This window comes from Emydura macquarii, unplaced genomic scaffold, assembly GCF_026122565.2.
Source record: "Emydura macquarii macquarii isolate MOO-44397 ecotype Brisbane River unplaced genomic scaffold, CSIRO-AGI_Emac_v2 contig_1253, whole genome shotgun sequence".
Lineage (NCBI taxonomy): Eukaryota > Metazoa > Chordata > Testudines > Chelidae > Emydura > Emydura macquarii.
This window is the reverse complement of record NW_027131390.1, coordinates 71,152,994-71,167,116: the sequence shown is the minus strand read 5'-3', so window position 1 is coordinate 71,167,116 and position 14,123 is coordinate 71,152,994. Positions and strand designations below refer to the sequence as shown.

Below are 14,123 nucleotides of genomic sequence, written 5' to 3'. Positions count from 1 at the left end.
TATATTATAAAAATCGGGGGGGGGGAAATGACTTAAAATTAAATATAGAAGTCTAATATTTTATAATGGTTCTTCTTCCTAACATCTTTAATGTTGGGCTACATTCTGCACAAATTATCAATGGCCAAACAGATGAAGGTACTGCCATTAACAGTAATGTAAGTTAACACTTCTCTTGCAGAACCTCGGGAAGATTTAGCACTGTCAGCAGCATGGCTAAGCACTCTGTCTAATAGAAGATATATAAAATAGATTTAGATTTCACTATTTAAAGATCTAGACTCCACTGTTAATTTCCTCAATTCCCACTCCAACTTCATTTTCAAGGATTGCCAGTAAGGTGCCAGATTTATAACCCTAGAGACTGAAATCCTTTTCTTCCATAGAATAGGTAGGATACAGCATAAATGAAATCTTCATACCCTAAGCCCAAAGTGCCTTAATGAAATGAGAGAGGTAGTTCAATTTCCATGCAATTTAATCCTTGAACTCTCTAAAGTACTCAAGTAAAGTGACAGCTCAGGTGGTAATCCCGTCCTCTCAGACCCAGACTAAACCATTGCATCATTTTATATAGGCTATCAGAACAGTTGAGTAGGAACTAAAGGTGAAAGTATTCTTGCTATTATTACCATCATTTAAGCTATTCCAGGCCTTGTTTGTTTGTTTATTATAAGGGGTCTGGACACCTAATTATATCTGATTCATGTAATGAACACATGGAGTGAAAAATCCATAACCGTGATGAAGAGACTGCTACTAGGTAGACTTATGTCCTTTTAACACACACAGAAACAGTAATACAAGGAGTGAGCTAAAGTTTTGAATTTATCTACAAATCAAACTGTAGCTGTTCCAATCCCTCCAGCTGTACTTTATACTAACACATTGATACAAAGCTGAGTGGCACTCTAAACATTTCTGATAAGTCTTTTTCCCCCATAGACCAGTTCCATTGTTTGTCATGCCTGGCTCTTTTAAATTAAGGCTGAATCCTGCAAAATACGGAGCACCCACTGATTTTGTTGAGAGATTTGCCTATGCAAAATCTTCAAGGAACAAGCATTAGGGTCCACTGCTACAACCACTTACACATATGAGTAACTGTACTAACTTAAACAGTCACATTGATTTCAATATAAAATTACACGTGTGTAATTCCAGACGTATACCAGTATCTGCAGGACTGGATCCTTCAGTTGGAAGCTCCTTGGAAAAGGGAACAATATTTTTCTTTTGAAATGTCTGTAAGCAGCCATGCCTACCTATTCCACCCTATAAATAGTTTACATAGTGTTCACGCCTATTTTGTCTTGGTAGTGGACTTAGCAAAAATCAAATAAAGACTCATATTTTCAGATGCTAAGACCAGTACCTAATAATAAACAAATATTAACAGAATACTGAAACATGAATACTGATACAAGAGATATTCAAATTTTGAAATACTTTCTGACATCACGGTAGCATTAAGAACACTTCATGAAGAGGTTGCTTTTTTCAAGTATGCAATAACATCTGCTCTCTCGTTCTTCTTTTTAATGCCAGCAAAAATCATTTTAGTTCCAGGAATGTATTTCTTAGGGTTCTCCAAATATTCCATCAGTGTATTTTCATTCCAGACAACACCTGGAAAGTGTAGACAATAATGAAGAATTGCTTACATTTTATTTGTCCCACCACTTGACTCCATATATAGCTCAAGCATACCCTAGGGTATGCCACTCTGAAAGTAACATACTCAGTTTATGTTCTAAACGCCAAAGGAGGGAAAAAGAATGAGAATGAATATGAAATGGAGTCTTCATTATTGCTTGAACACATCATATTAATCACACAACTACTACTAAATTTACTTTTGACTCATTTTAATAATCAAGATATATTAATCTTTCCAAGATTCTCAATGTTTAAACCAGTTCAGCTAAACTGACCACTCTTTTTGAATAACATTTATTACTTTTAATCTATACAACTCTTAATTCAAAGGGCTAGTAGAGAACTTGCTTTCCAGTAATGTATTCAGATTTGTTTTTTAAATCAATGTAATCTTAAGGGTTAATTCTCTTTTGAAGCCTGAGATTGTCCATTTATTGGCAAAATTGTTCACAGAAACTGATTACACAGAGTGGTTATATATTTTGCCAGCTCTTTAAAGCATTTCCTTCTCCCAACTCAGCAGCACCTCCATCTTCTCCAGATGGCACATAAGCCACTTAGTTTTAGTTATTGTCTATCTCCCCTAGATGGTGGGAGAGCAAAGGGAAAGCTAATTCTGTTAAACGATGTAGAGTTGGTTATCTGCATATTGACACTCTAGCTCATAATTACATAAGAACAGCCATACTGGGTCAGACTAATGATCCATCTAGCCCGGTATCCTGCCAATGCCAGCTGCTTGAGAGGGCGTGAGCAGAACAGGTAATCCTCAAGTGATCCATTCCCTGTCACCCTTTCCCAGCTTCTGACAAACAGAGGCTAGGGACACTTCAGAGCGTGGTTTTGCATCCCCACCCATTCTGACTAGTGTCCATTGATGGACATATCCTCCATGAACTTATCTAGTTTTTTTTAACCCTCTTATAGTTGTGGCCTTCACAATATCCTCTGGCAAAGACTTCCACAGGTTGACTTGTGCGTTGAATGAAGAAATACTTTCTTTTGTTTGTTTTAAACCTGCTGCTGTTATGAGGAGTAAATAACACTTCCTTATTTATTGTCTACATACCAATCATGATTTTATAGACCTCTATCATACCACCTTAGTAGTTCCCCCTCCCCCCCCAGCTGAAATGTCCCAGTCTTATTAATCTCTCCTCATATGGAAGCTGTTCCATACCCTTATTAATCATTTTGTTGCCCTTCTCTGTACCTTTTCCAATTCCAATATATCTTTTTTGAGATGGGGCAACCAGACCTGCACTGTAGTATTCAAGATGTGGGCATACCATGGATTTTTATATATACAGACAATATGATATTTTCTGTCTTATTATATATCCCTTTCCTAATGATTCCCAACATTCTGGTAGCTTTTTTTTGACTGCTGCTGCACATTGAGTGGATGTTTTCAGAGAACTATCCACAATGACTCCAAGATCTGTTTCTTGAGTGGTGGTAGCTAATTTACACCCCATCATAGTATATGTATAGTTGGGATTGTTTTCCAATGTGCATTACTTTGCATTTATCAACATTTAATTTAATTTGCCCTTTTGTTGCCCAGTTATGAGATCCCTTTGTAACTCTTTGCTGTCTGCTTTGGACTTAACTATATTGAGTAGTTTTGTATCACCAGCAAATTTTGCCACCTCATTATCTGCCCCTTTTTTCCATATAATTTATCAATATGTTGAACAGTATTGGTCCCAGTACAGACCCCTGGGGGACACTACTATTTACCTCTCTCCATTTGGAAAACTGACCATTTATTCCTACCCTTTGTTTCCTATATTTTAACCTGTTACTGATCCATGAGAGGACCTTCCTTTTTATCCCATGAAGGGTTACTTTGTTTATGAACACACAGTGGGTTCATAAATGTTGAACAGAAAGGGTAGCACCTAGAGGACCTTCAGAAAGAAGGTCTGGAATTTCTCTAACAGGATCAGATGTGTAACAGGGTGGCCTGCCCCTTTAAAGGCCAGGAGGCCTGAAGCAGGCCTCCCCTGTTCAATCAGCTCACCTGTGCCATAATTAACTCCATTTTAGCCAGCAGAGGCAGGACTAATTTGGGTCAGGTGATTGCCTGAAACACCTGGGCCTCATGAGGGCTGAGAACTCCTGGAGAAGGGCCTAAGTGGAGTAAGCTGGGTTCATGTGGAAGGCTTTGAGACCATGAAAGGACTCCAGGGAAGGTATCAGGAAGACTTAAAGGTAGACGAAAGGGGATGGGAAGTGAGGCTGGGCAGGCTGGAAGAACCTTTTGTTTGTGTGGACTCTCGTTTTGGACTTTGGCCACATTGGCAGGGGTCTGGCCTATATGTGATAAGTTATGGACTAAAGAAGGCTCAAAGATGTAATCAACAGGGTTGCTGGAGATGAAGACTCCTGTAGTGCCATGGCCTAATGGCAGGGAATGGACCCACTTACAAGATGGAACAGCTTCAGTGTTAGCTTCCACCTCTAATTTTCATGGCCATAGTAATGGCAGCTTATGGTCAACAGTAAGGTTAGTAATAGCAGCACCACTTATATCTGACCTCTGTGTTTAGGAGAGAAGACTACTAATATGTTTCTGTATTAGGTCCTAGTTTAAAGTACATTTAGATATCATGTTGATGACTTACTTTAAATACTTGTAGTAATCACCTGTACTATTAGCTCATACAAGCACTTTCTAAACAGACACTAACACTGAAGTACATTTCTTTGTAGGAATGGATCTTTCTGTAAATGAGTATAAGACTGAATTCCCCCAGGGATCCCAGTAGAACTGAAGAGTCAAGGAATTCCAAAATATTTTACATAACTTAATTGCAAATAGGATTCTTAGTTTAATAGCTTGACTCAAATAAATCCCAACATGAACACCATTGTATTTAATTATGTAAGTACTTTTAAAGACCTCTTTACTTTCTGGATCATCTGTATTAAAACACTGCATGTGGACATATCAGAGGGCTAAAATTAGTCAACTACCAGTAAGTGAAGAGATTACACAGCAATGCAATGTCAGTCAAGAACAGTGACCAACTGAAGAAAGATCATACTAAAGGAGCACTCCAAGAAACAGGCATTAAAATCTGCCCTTTGACCATGCAAAATCATGGAAAGGATGTAAATATCCAGGTACCAAACAACAGATTTGCTGGAAGATGTTACTAAAATTTCAGTTAAAAAGCACTTTACTTCTGAAGATGTAGTTCAGGTCCATCTTGCGATGCTGTCATTCAACAGCTATGAGGGTAGTTTTTGTAAAGATTTTTTTAAGATCTAGTAAGAACGGAATTAGCTTTGCTTCTTTATGCTTCCAGCCCTGCACCTCACCACGTCACCCTTTTTGTTTTTACCTTTGTTCTTGTTTGAATCTGAGTAAGAGAATCCTGCAGCTTGTCCTGTTTTGCGACCAAACAGACCCCAAAGATTTGGGCCAGTCTTGTGAGGCCCCCCTTTTTCAACTGTGTGGCACTGAGAGCATTTCTGAATAAAGACCTTCTTGCCTTTTTCAACATCGCCCATTTTGGTCTGACAAAGCAAAACAGAAAAATGAAATTGTACAATATTTTTAAAAAGATGCCTCCCTTTTGGTTACATTTACCATTACTGTTCCACATTTACTTTTTATCTGGCAAAGTAGGAGAGAAAAAATAGGCTCTCAAACTAATGACAGCTTTGAGCTGGACTTAATCAGAGGAAGACTGAAAAGTTTTTCCAAAGTCCTTTATGTCATTTGCCCATTCTGAGAGGTGTGTTTTTTTTTTTTTTGTTTTTTTTTTTTAAATCTAAAAAATAAAAACCTGACACCTGAGATTCTGTGCTACCTCTCTTAGAGGTTTAACACAAAACTTGCAGCCCAGAAGTAAGGGGGCTCAGGTGGCTCTAAGCTACCTCTTAGTGCCCATGTAAACCCTGTCTGCTTTGGGAAAGGCACCTAGTATAATTTAGACAATCCTGGGGTCAAAGCTCTGCCCAGAATATCTGCAGTAGTGTGGCCCACTGCCAACACATCCCTCCCATCCCAGCACACCCCTTACACCAGGGTTCTTGGAAGACAGCTTTACAGATATCTCCACTGTGCCTGCCAAGGATCTTCCCCTGGCTGGAACCTCTTTATACAATATAGCCCACTTACCTGACAAAGAGCCCAAAGGGGGGTTGAAGATCTCACCCTATATTTCCTAATCTTTTACAAACTGAATGAACACAATTAATGAACGAATAACTTAATTAGTAGCATCTGTAGGTTAACTGAAGTCCCCTACAATCTCTTTATATAAAGAAATTTTTTAAAAAGGATTTCCTTCTAAGTGATAAAGGTCTCAAGATTGATGGCTGTGGCATCAAAATACCCTAAGTGTTCTCTTTTGGCTATGTCTACACTGCTGGCAGCATTGTTGGCAGTGCAGGATCGATTCTGTGGGATCAACTGAGCAGCAGAGGAGACCCACTCAATTGAACCCAGAAGTTGATGCCTTTAATCCACCCTGCAAGAAGAGTAACGCTGTGTCGAATAGAGGGCATTTCCCATCGGCACAGCAGTGGGGACACTGCGGTAAGTAGAAGTTAAGAAGTCAACAGGAGATACACAAGCTACTCTACATAGTTTGCGTATCTCCCGTAGACTACCACTGAAATCCATCGGCAGTATAGACCGAGTTGTACTATCAGTACAGAGACGGTATGCCACCTTTCCTTAGCCCAGATAAGGACAACCTTTCACCCAACAATGGTAGGAGGAAAAAAAAATGAACCCTTCGAACAGACCAGACCCATAAGGGAACCACAAAGATGACACATTCAGCAGAGTATACAAGTGGTCTTACATACAACATGACAACTGTTTCAGGAATAAAAGGGGCAAGAAACCTTCCTCAGAAACACTGTTCCCTGAAACTGCCAGAAATCTACCAGTGAAAAAGAAACACCTTCTGATGGAGGGAGATACCCCATTTGTAACTAACCTCTGTCACAGAATTGCAGATTGATTCAATTACCCACAAAAAAGAAACCCTACTTGACTGGATTATAGGGATTAGTTTCATTCAGTTTGTTCTGACCTTCTATTAGAGACTTTAACAGATAATTACACAGGAACATCTTTTCACATTACAGGGAGATACACTCTCCTAGTGTAGACTTATCCAGCAACCTGAGCAGATACCAGATTGAAAGGTTTTCTAAGTAAGTGGCAGAGTCACTGCTGCCTTCCACTGGAAGAACATGACACAAGTGCATATTCATAGCTTTTGTGCAGCACAAACTCAACATCCAAGCAGATAAAAAAGCACAATATTTGATGCATGTTTTGCCACCATTGCCACACACAGAAGAATATGCCTTAACTCTTGCCAGGACTGGAGTTGTTTCCAGGAATGCTTATGGATCAATGTCCTAACAGATAAAGCACATGATGGGGTATTAGCTGCTGTCTGCTACAGACCACCAAATCACACTAGAGAACAGAATGACAGGTGCATAAGAAGCCCACCTATAATGTGTGGGAGAAAAAAACTGCATGATCATGGGGGACTCTAGTTTGAATGACCCATGCTAGAGATCTAATTGTGCCAGTACTAACGTGCTTGGAATTTCTAAGTATTATGTCAACTCAAAAAAATGTTGTCCAACACTGGAGATATTCAATATTAGACTTCATCTTGACAGATAAAGAATCAGAATTAAAAATTAATGGTAACTTTAGCACAAGCAATCATAACTTGATCATATTTATAATGTGCAAACATAATAAAGTCCAGAACAGTGATATATACTTAGTGCTTTAAAAAGAGCAATTTAGAATCATAGAATATTAGAGTTGGAAGGGACCTCAGGAGGTCATCTAGTCCAACACCCTGCTCAAAGCAGGACTAACCTCAGCTATATCATCCCAGCCAGGGCTTTGTCAAGCCTCAGCTTAAAAACCTCTAAAGATGGAGATTCCACCACCTCCCTAGGTAACCCATTCCAGTGTTTCACTACCCTCCTAGTGAAAAACTTTTTCCTAATGTCCAACCTCGACCTCCCCAACTGCAACTTGAGATCGTTGCTCCTTGTTCTGTCATCTGCCACCACCGAGAACAGCCTAGCCCCATCCTCTCTGGAACCCCCTTTCAGGTAGTTAAAGGCTACTATCAAATCCCCCTCATTCTTCTCTTTTGCAGACTAAACAAGCCCAGTTTCCTTAGCCTCTCCTCATAAGTCCTGTGCTCCAGCCCCCTAATCATTTTTGTTGCCCTCCGCTGTACTCTCCCCAACTTGTCTACATCTTTTTTGTATGGGGGGCCCAAAACTGGACACAATACTCTAAATGCGGCCTTACCAATGCTGAATAGAGGGGAATAATCACTTCCCGTGACCTGCTGGCAATCCTCCTCCTAATGCAGCCCAATATGCTATTAGCCTTCCTGACAAAGATGAAAACACTTATGGGCCGATAAGCCAGAAGAACTTAATCAGAAAAATGACACAACATTGTGTAAGCACACTTTACAAGATGTCCTAAAAGCTATAATCCCACAATCATTGAAGAAGGCCATGTTAGTTTACAACCTGGTTTATTGTTATCTTTACTTCCCCATCTAAAAAATAACATAACAAATGGGGATGTTGATGGTAACTAATATAAATCAGAAGCTCTGATTTGTAGAAAATTGATAAGGGAAGCAAATGGCCAGCAGACTTAAGGACAATGTTTTTTAATACATAAGGAACAAAAAGAACCATGATAGGTTGGTCTACTACTAGATAGAAATAATAAAATTATCAATAATGCAGAAAGGCAGAAGTGTTCAATAAGTATTTGTTTTCTATGTGGGGGAAAAACAGAACACTATTTTCATTCCATTAGTATCTCTCAGGAGGATGTTAAACAGCTACTAAAGTTAGACACTTTATAAAATCAGCAGGTCTGGATAATTTGCATCCAAGAGTTTTTAAAAAAGCTGGCTGAGGAACTTGCTGGACCATTAATGTTTTTGGGGGGGTTGGTGGTGGGTTTTTTTAATAAGCCTTGGCACACCGGGGATGTTCCAGAAGACTAGAAAAAAGCTGATGTCTCAATATTTAAAAATGATAAACAGGATGGCCTGGGTAATTATAGGCTTTTCAGTTTGACATCAATCCCAGCAAGGTAATGAAGTAGCTGGTATGGGGCTTGATTAATTAAAAATTAAAAGGGTAATATAGCTAATAGATTTTTATCAAATTAGCTTGATGTTTTGTATGGTTTTTTTTTTAAATGAGATTACAAGTTTGATTGATAAAGGTAACAGTGTTTGAGGAAATATATTTAGACTTCTGTAAACCTTGGTACTGCATGACATTTTGATTAAAAAAAAGCTAGAAAGATATAAAGTTAACATGGGACACAGTAAATGGATTAAAAGCTTGCTCACTGATAGGTCTCAATGTGATTATAAATGGGGAACCACCACTGAATGGGTGTTTCTAGAGGGGTCCCACAGGGATTGATTTTGGACATATGCTATTTAACATTTTTATTAATGACCAGGAAAAAACATAACTTTATCACTGATGATTTTTTATAGATGACATAATTTGGGGCTGGTGCAAATAAGGAAGAGGTCAGTCACTGATTCAGTGTGATCTGGGTCACTTAGTAAACTGGGATCAAGCAAACAATATACATTTTAATACAGCTAAATATAAATGTATACATCTACAAACAACGAATGAAGGCCATGCTTACAAGATGGGGAAACTCTATCCTAGGAAGCAGTGATTCTGAAAGATTTCGGAGTCATGATGGATAATCAGTTGAACATGAGCTCCCAGTGTGATGCTATGGCCAAAAAGGCTAATGCAATCCCTGGAAGCATAAACAGGGGAATCTCGAGTAGCAGTACAGATTTTTACCTCTGTATTTGTCATTGGTGTGCCCATTGCTGGAACACCATGTCCACAACTCAAGAAGTATGTTGATAATTGAAGAGGGCTCAGAGAAGAGCCACAAAAATAATTAGAAAACATGCTTTATAATAAGCTAAATAGAGTCAGGGTTCAGTCTAACAAAGAGGAGGCTATAGCCCATAAATATCTACATAGGGAACAAACACTTAATGATGGGCTCTTCAATCAAGCAAAGAAAGATATAACACAATTCTATAGCTGGAAGTTGAAGCTAGACCAATTCAGACTGGAAAGAAGGAGTAAATTTTTAACAGTACTTAACCATTGAAACAATTTACCAAGGGTCAAGGTGGAGTCCCCAACACTTACAATTTTTAAATCAAGATTGGATTTTTTTCTAAAGATACACCCTAGGAGTTATTTTGGGGAAGTTCTATGGCCTGTGTGATACAAGAAGTCAGACTAGATGATCACAGTGGTCCTTCCTGGTGGGGGGGAGCACTCTAGGGCTAGTAATATACCATCAGAAGGTATTGCATGGAGCTACTTGAGTGCTATGTGGTGAGGCAAAGACTGAGTGACTTTCTGCACAGATGAATCCCTGAAAAGAGAAATATTAAAAGTCTAGCAACACAAGCCTACCCCAACAACCAGTTGGGCAAAGCAATTATTCTCAGTCCTGACAGACCAAGAAGTTTGCTGAGGACAAGGTCACCATCCTAAATCACCACAAGTAGAATACTTGTAGGAGACAACTGTTCTGAACTTCCAAAGGCAGACAAACTTTGGAGCAGCTGCCTCAAATCCCAGATTTATCTTGGGAGGGGAAAAAAGGCTTCAAAAGAAGTTGCCACTAAAATCTGAAACAAAAGGCTCCATGTAATTGTCCTCATTTTAAATAAAGAGAAACTGAAGCAGAGAAGCGAAGTGAATTGCATAACTAAAGGTGGATATGATGGAGCTTCCTAAAGGAAGACAGCATCCTAGAAAGAGCTACAACAGCTATAGCAGTGTAATAAGCCGCTCCTGCAGGGAGCACCCTCACTAACAAGTCAGAAAGGAACTGACTGAAGATGTTTTAGATGGAGTTGAGGTAGCGTCAGTTGGAAAAGAACACAGGGGAGAGATTCCCACCCAACTGCAAGTGCCTCAGAGTACCAAAAATCAGAGATAGGAGAGTTTCAACTTGTTTCACACTGGGAAACAGACCAGAGCGTGGGACTCTGAGGTGTACGATTTCTCTGAGCCACCCTTAAAAATTTTGGTCCCAATCTCAAACCTGTATAGTAGCCAAGATTTCATGGGGTTTCCCACATGAAATTTTCTTTGACATCTTACATTTAAGAAGGGAGGGCAGATTTTACAACTGTACTAGTTTCTGTGCAGGTCTCCCAAACTGCTTAGATTGTATTACTCTGCAGGGTTGAAATAGGGGAGTCAGCCTAACACCCTGCTACCCTATAGATGCATCCACATTCCTCCAAGGGTACCGCAGGGTTTCCAAAGAGAAGGTACATAAAAGATGTTGACAAATAAGGGAGGACCTGTCTGCAGAAAAGTCCCCATTCACTTGTGGATCATCAGGACATACATAATCTGGCCCTCTGTTTGGTCTTTACCTACTAACCTTCTTTTTCCCACCTGTAACAGGACTGTTTCCAGTTTGAAACACAAACACCCCAAAATAAATTAAGAAACACAATGAAGTTCAAATTACAAGAGATGCTAGTCAGAGTTAAGGTTTTTTAAAACATACATTCAAAGGCACTAACACTGTCCTAACCCTGCACGCACTGAAGTCCATCAGTTTTGCTACTAAATAGAGTGGGAGCAGAGTTAGGACAGAGTTCATGCTTTTTGAAAACCTCATTGATTATACATTGATGGACCTTATTCAATTACATATATTTTAAGCTCACTCAATTTACTTTACTAACAAAAGGAAACTTAGTATAGTAAGCACTACAAAGCTACTGTAACTATGAATAAGCAAACAGAATTATATTTTTGTCTCATGCATCAGGAAAATTATCAGCTAAATTTTAATTTTGGAAACTGTTGCTGGGTTTAAAAGATTTTAAAAAGCTGTGGTTTTATTTTTTTTATTATTTTGTTTTGTCCTACATTGAGTGTGCAGAGATGGGAGTTTTGGCATGTGAACTGAACAAATTTGTAATTGAAGTAATTTTGAAAGAATACCAAACCACACAGAGGGTGGATTGATTTAAATCATAATTTAAATTACAGATTTTAATTTACTTGAGCAAACAGGAAACCTTGATTAAATTTGTCATTTGTACTTTCATTATGTTCTGAAAGAGAGGTTGATTCTCACTGATTAACAAAGAATATTGATTTGCAGCTATATACAGCTTTTACACTAAATTTGGTGCTTTTTTGCTAAGCCAAAAGATACATACACACACACGCAATTATATAACTTAAAATTATTCAGATTCTTAATTTTTACATTTTTATTGTTAGAAAATGATAGATTTACTAATTTATTTGTCAAGCTCTGTTTGGATGGAAATCCAAATTCTGTTAAATACAAACAATTTTCTTATTAAATAAAACTACCTTAAATATCTTGGCTATAGAAACATCTTGCATTTAAGTGATTTATTAAACAAAGGAAGTATCTCTATTAGTGAACTTAATTTATTGTTCAATATTTCAGACAAGTAGATCTCATCTTCACACCTAGTTTTTATTCATAGATTGGAAGAGTAAGCCAAACTTTCCCATTTCTTCGCTTTGAATGGACAAGATAGTCCTTGACCTGAACTATTTAAGTTAAGTGAAGAAAATACTTGCTGCACCTGCAGAAGAGGCAACTTCCTTCAGAAGCTGATTTAGCACTTCAACAAGATCAGTTGCAAGTGCTTAGCCAGTGACTTCCACCAGTTCAGTGGTTTGACTTGATTTAAAACTTAGTTGCAAGTATATACTGCTTAATATTTAATAGATTGTAGTAAGTGTAGGCCTGACACAGGTCGTCAACTTCAAATTTAATTTTACTTAAATTTATTTTTAAAAGCAAACCTGTAACTTAATCCATTTTAAACCATCCATTTTAAAATTGATTTTTAATCATCTTGGCCACACGTTTATACTAATTCCGACTAACCCATTTTAATCCAGAACAATTGAACCCCCATGTTGCCTACAATAGAAAGCAGTAGCTGTCCTTTGCTCTGCCAGTGTTTCAAAGGTACATCAAAACTCAGGTACCTTCCTTCATGTGACAGGTTCTGCTCATGTACAACCATTATTTTAGGTAATGACTTTTCTGAATCACTAATCTAATCTCTATCAACTCTGACTTTTTTTTTTTTTTTTAATAAAACTATTTGAATAATCACAAGTGGAAACAGCTAACACAGTTTGATAGCAATGGGAACCACAACAGCTGATCAAGTCACTGGCAGCCTTTACCTTCAGTCCAGAAACTGATTACTTGAGTCCCTGATAGATAAGGTTATATTCCATCTGAAACCAGAATAAGAAATGTTGTCTTAAAGAGTCCCAAACTGTACATAAACAGGAATAAAATATAAAGTCAGTCTTAAATACTATTTTAGCTTATCTGAAACTCAAGCTGACTTCTAGATAGAAAGTTAAAAATTACAGAACCCAATTTACAATTAAACAAATACTGAAAACAGTAATAGGAGGGAAAGAACAGCCATGTATGCATATCAAATCATATTTCTCATAGTGCCTTGTGAATCACCACTAGTAGTCTTAATGTTTCTATAGACAGAAAAAAATCAGACTTTTAAAAATGATTAGTATTTAAAATTGCAGAAGAGAATAAAGCTTGCATTCCCTGCACTTTAGTTGACTAATTCTTCAGGGGAAGGACGAGATGTTGAGTACATCACTGGTGCTTAATGAAAGGCAAGTTGAATTCCAATTTCATTTACAAACAAGCAGCACCTGCATGGTTTTTACTATGTAAGGGCTGCAGCTTTTATGTAGAACTCTGTGATCTTTATGAACGGCAAGTAAGAAAATTCACATCAAAATTATTTGAACAATTATGCTGAAAACTTTTAAAAATGCATAATTTAGCTACACAAGGGCAAGGCAGAGGTGAGGGAAAACAACCCCATCTGTAAAGGGTGTAAACCCCCAAAGGGGGGAGGGATTATATAAGGTACGACGAGGTCGACACGAAGAAGCGGTAACTGGATGGAATTAAGTACAACTCTGGCTCCGCGGCAGGAAGACTTTTCTGGGGGAGAGAGGCATCAAGCCGCGCAAGGACATCCCAGGAACAGCGAAAACCCTTGGAGCACTAACACATGGTAGGAAAACACTGGTCGCCTGCCGCTAATTCCTGCAGGGGAGAGAGCCCGACGGGCAGCCCGACGCTGCGCTGCCCGGCGGCCCCTGGCGTGCAGGCTGTCCGAGCGTGGGGCAGGCCCCCCCCGGAGGAGCGGCCAGGTAGTCCCCGCCCCTTCCAGTCCCAGCCCCGCCCGTCGCGGGACTGGCATTGGTTTACTACTACCCCAGCACGCCCCCTCACCCTCCCCAGTCCTCGAGCCCCTCCCACCCGGGTATGAGCCCTCACGGGCGGGATTAGC

General features: G+C 39.0%; 1 protein-coding gene across 2 annotated transcripts; it reads right to left on the bottom strand.

Annotated features, from left to right (window-relative positions):
• LOC137153610 (cytochrome c iso-1/iso-2) lies at positions 1–13,877 on the bottom strand. Of its 2 annotated transcripts, none has more exons than XM_067549182.1 (4): positions 13,746–13,877; positions 12,970–13,023; positions 5,013–5,187; positions 1–1,629 (listed from the first exon to the last, which is right to left on the bottom strand). In XM_067549182.1, the coding sequence occupies exons 3-4, from the start codon at positions 5,179–5,181 to the stop codon at positions 1,481–1,483; spliced, it is 318 nt and encodes a 105-aa protein (XP_067405283.1). In that variant the 5' UTR covers positions 5,182–5,187; positions 12,970–13,023; positions 13,746–13,877; the 3' UTR covers positions 1–1,480. The 2 variants fall into 2 exon arrangements, with proteins under 2 accessions (XP_067405283.1, XP_067405282.1); XM_067549181.1 differs by having other exon boundaries at positions 13,743–13,840.
• Between the last annotated feature and the right edge of the window lie 246 nt (positions 13,878–14,123).

Excerpts from the sequence above, each read along its gene's own strand:
- LOC137153610 (XM_067549182.1), bottom strand. The coding sequence starts at position 5,181 with ATGGGCGATGTTGAAAAAGGCAAGAAGGTCTTTATTCAGAAATGCTCT. Across the intron at positions 1,630-5,012 it reads AGATTCAAACAAGAACAAAG|GTGTTGTCTGGAATGAAAAT; the intron begins GTAAAAACAAAA and ends TACACTTTCCAG.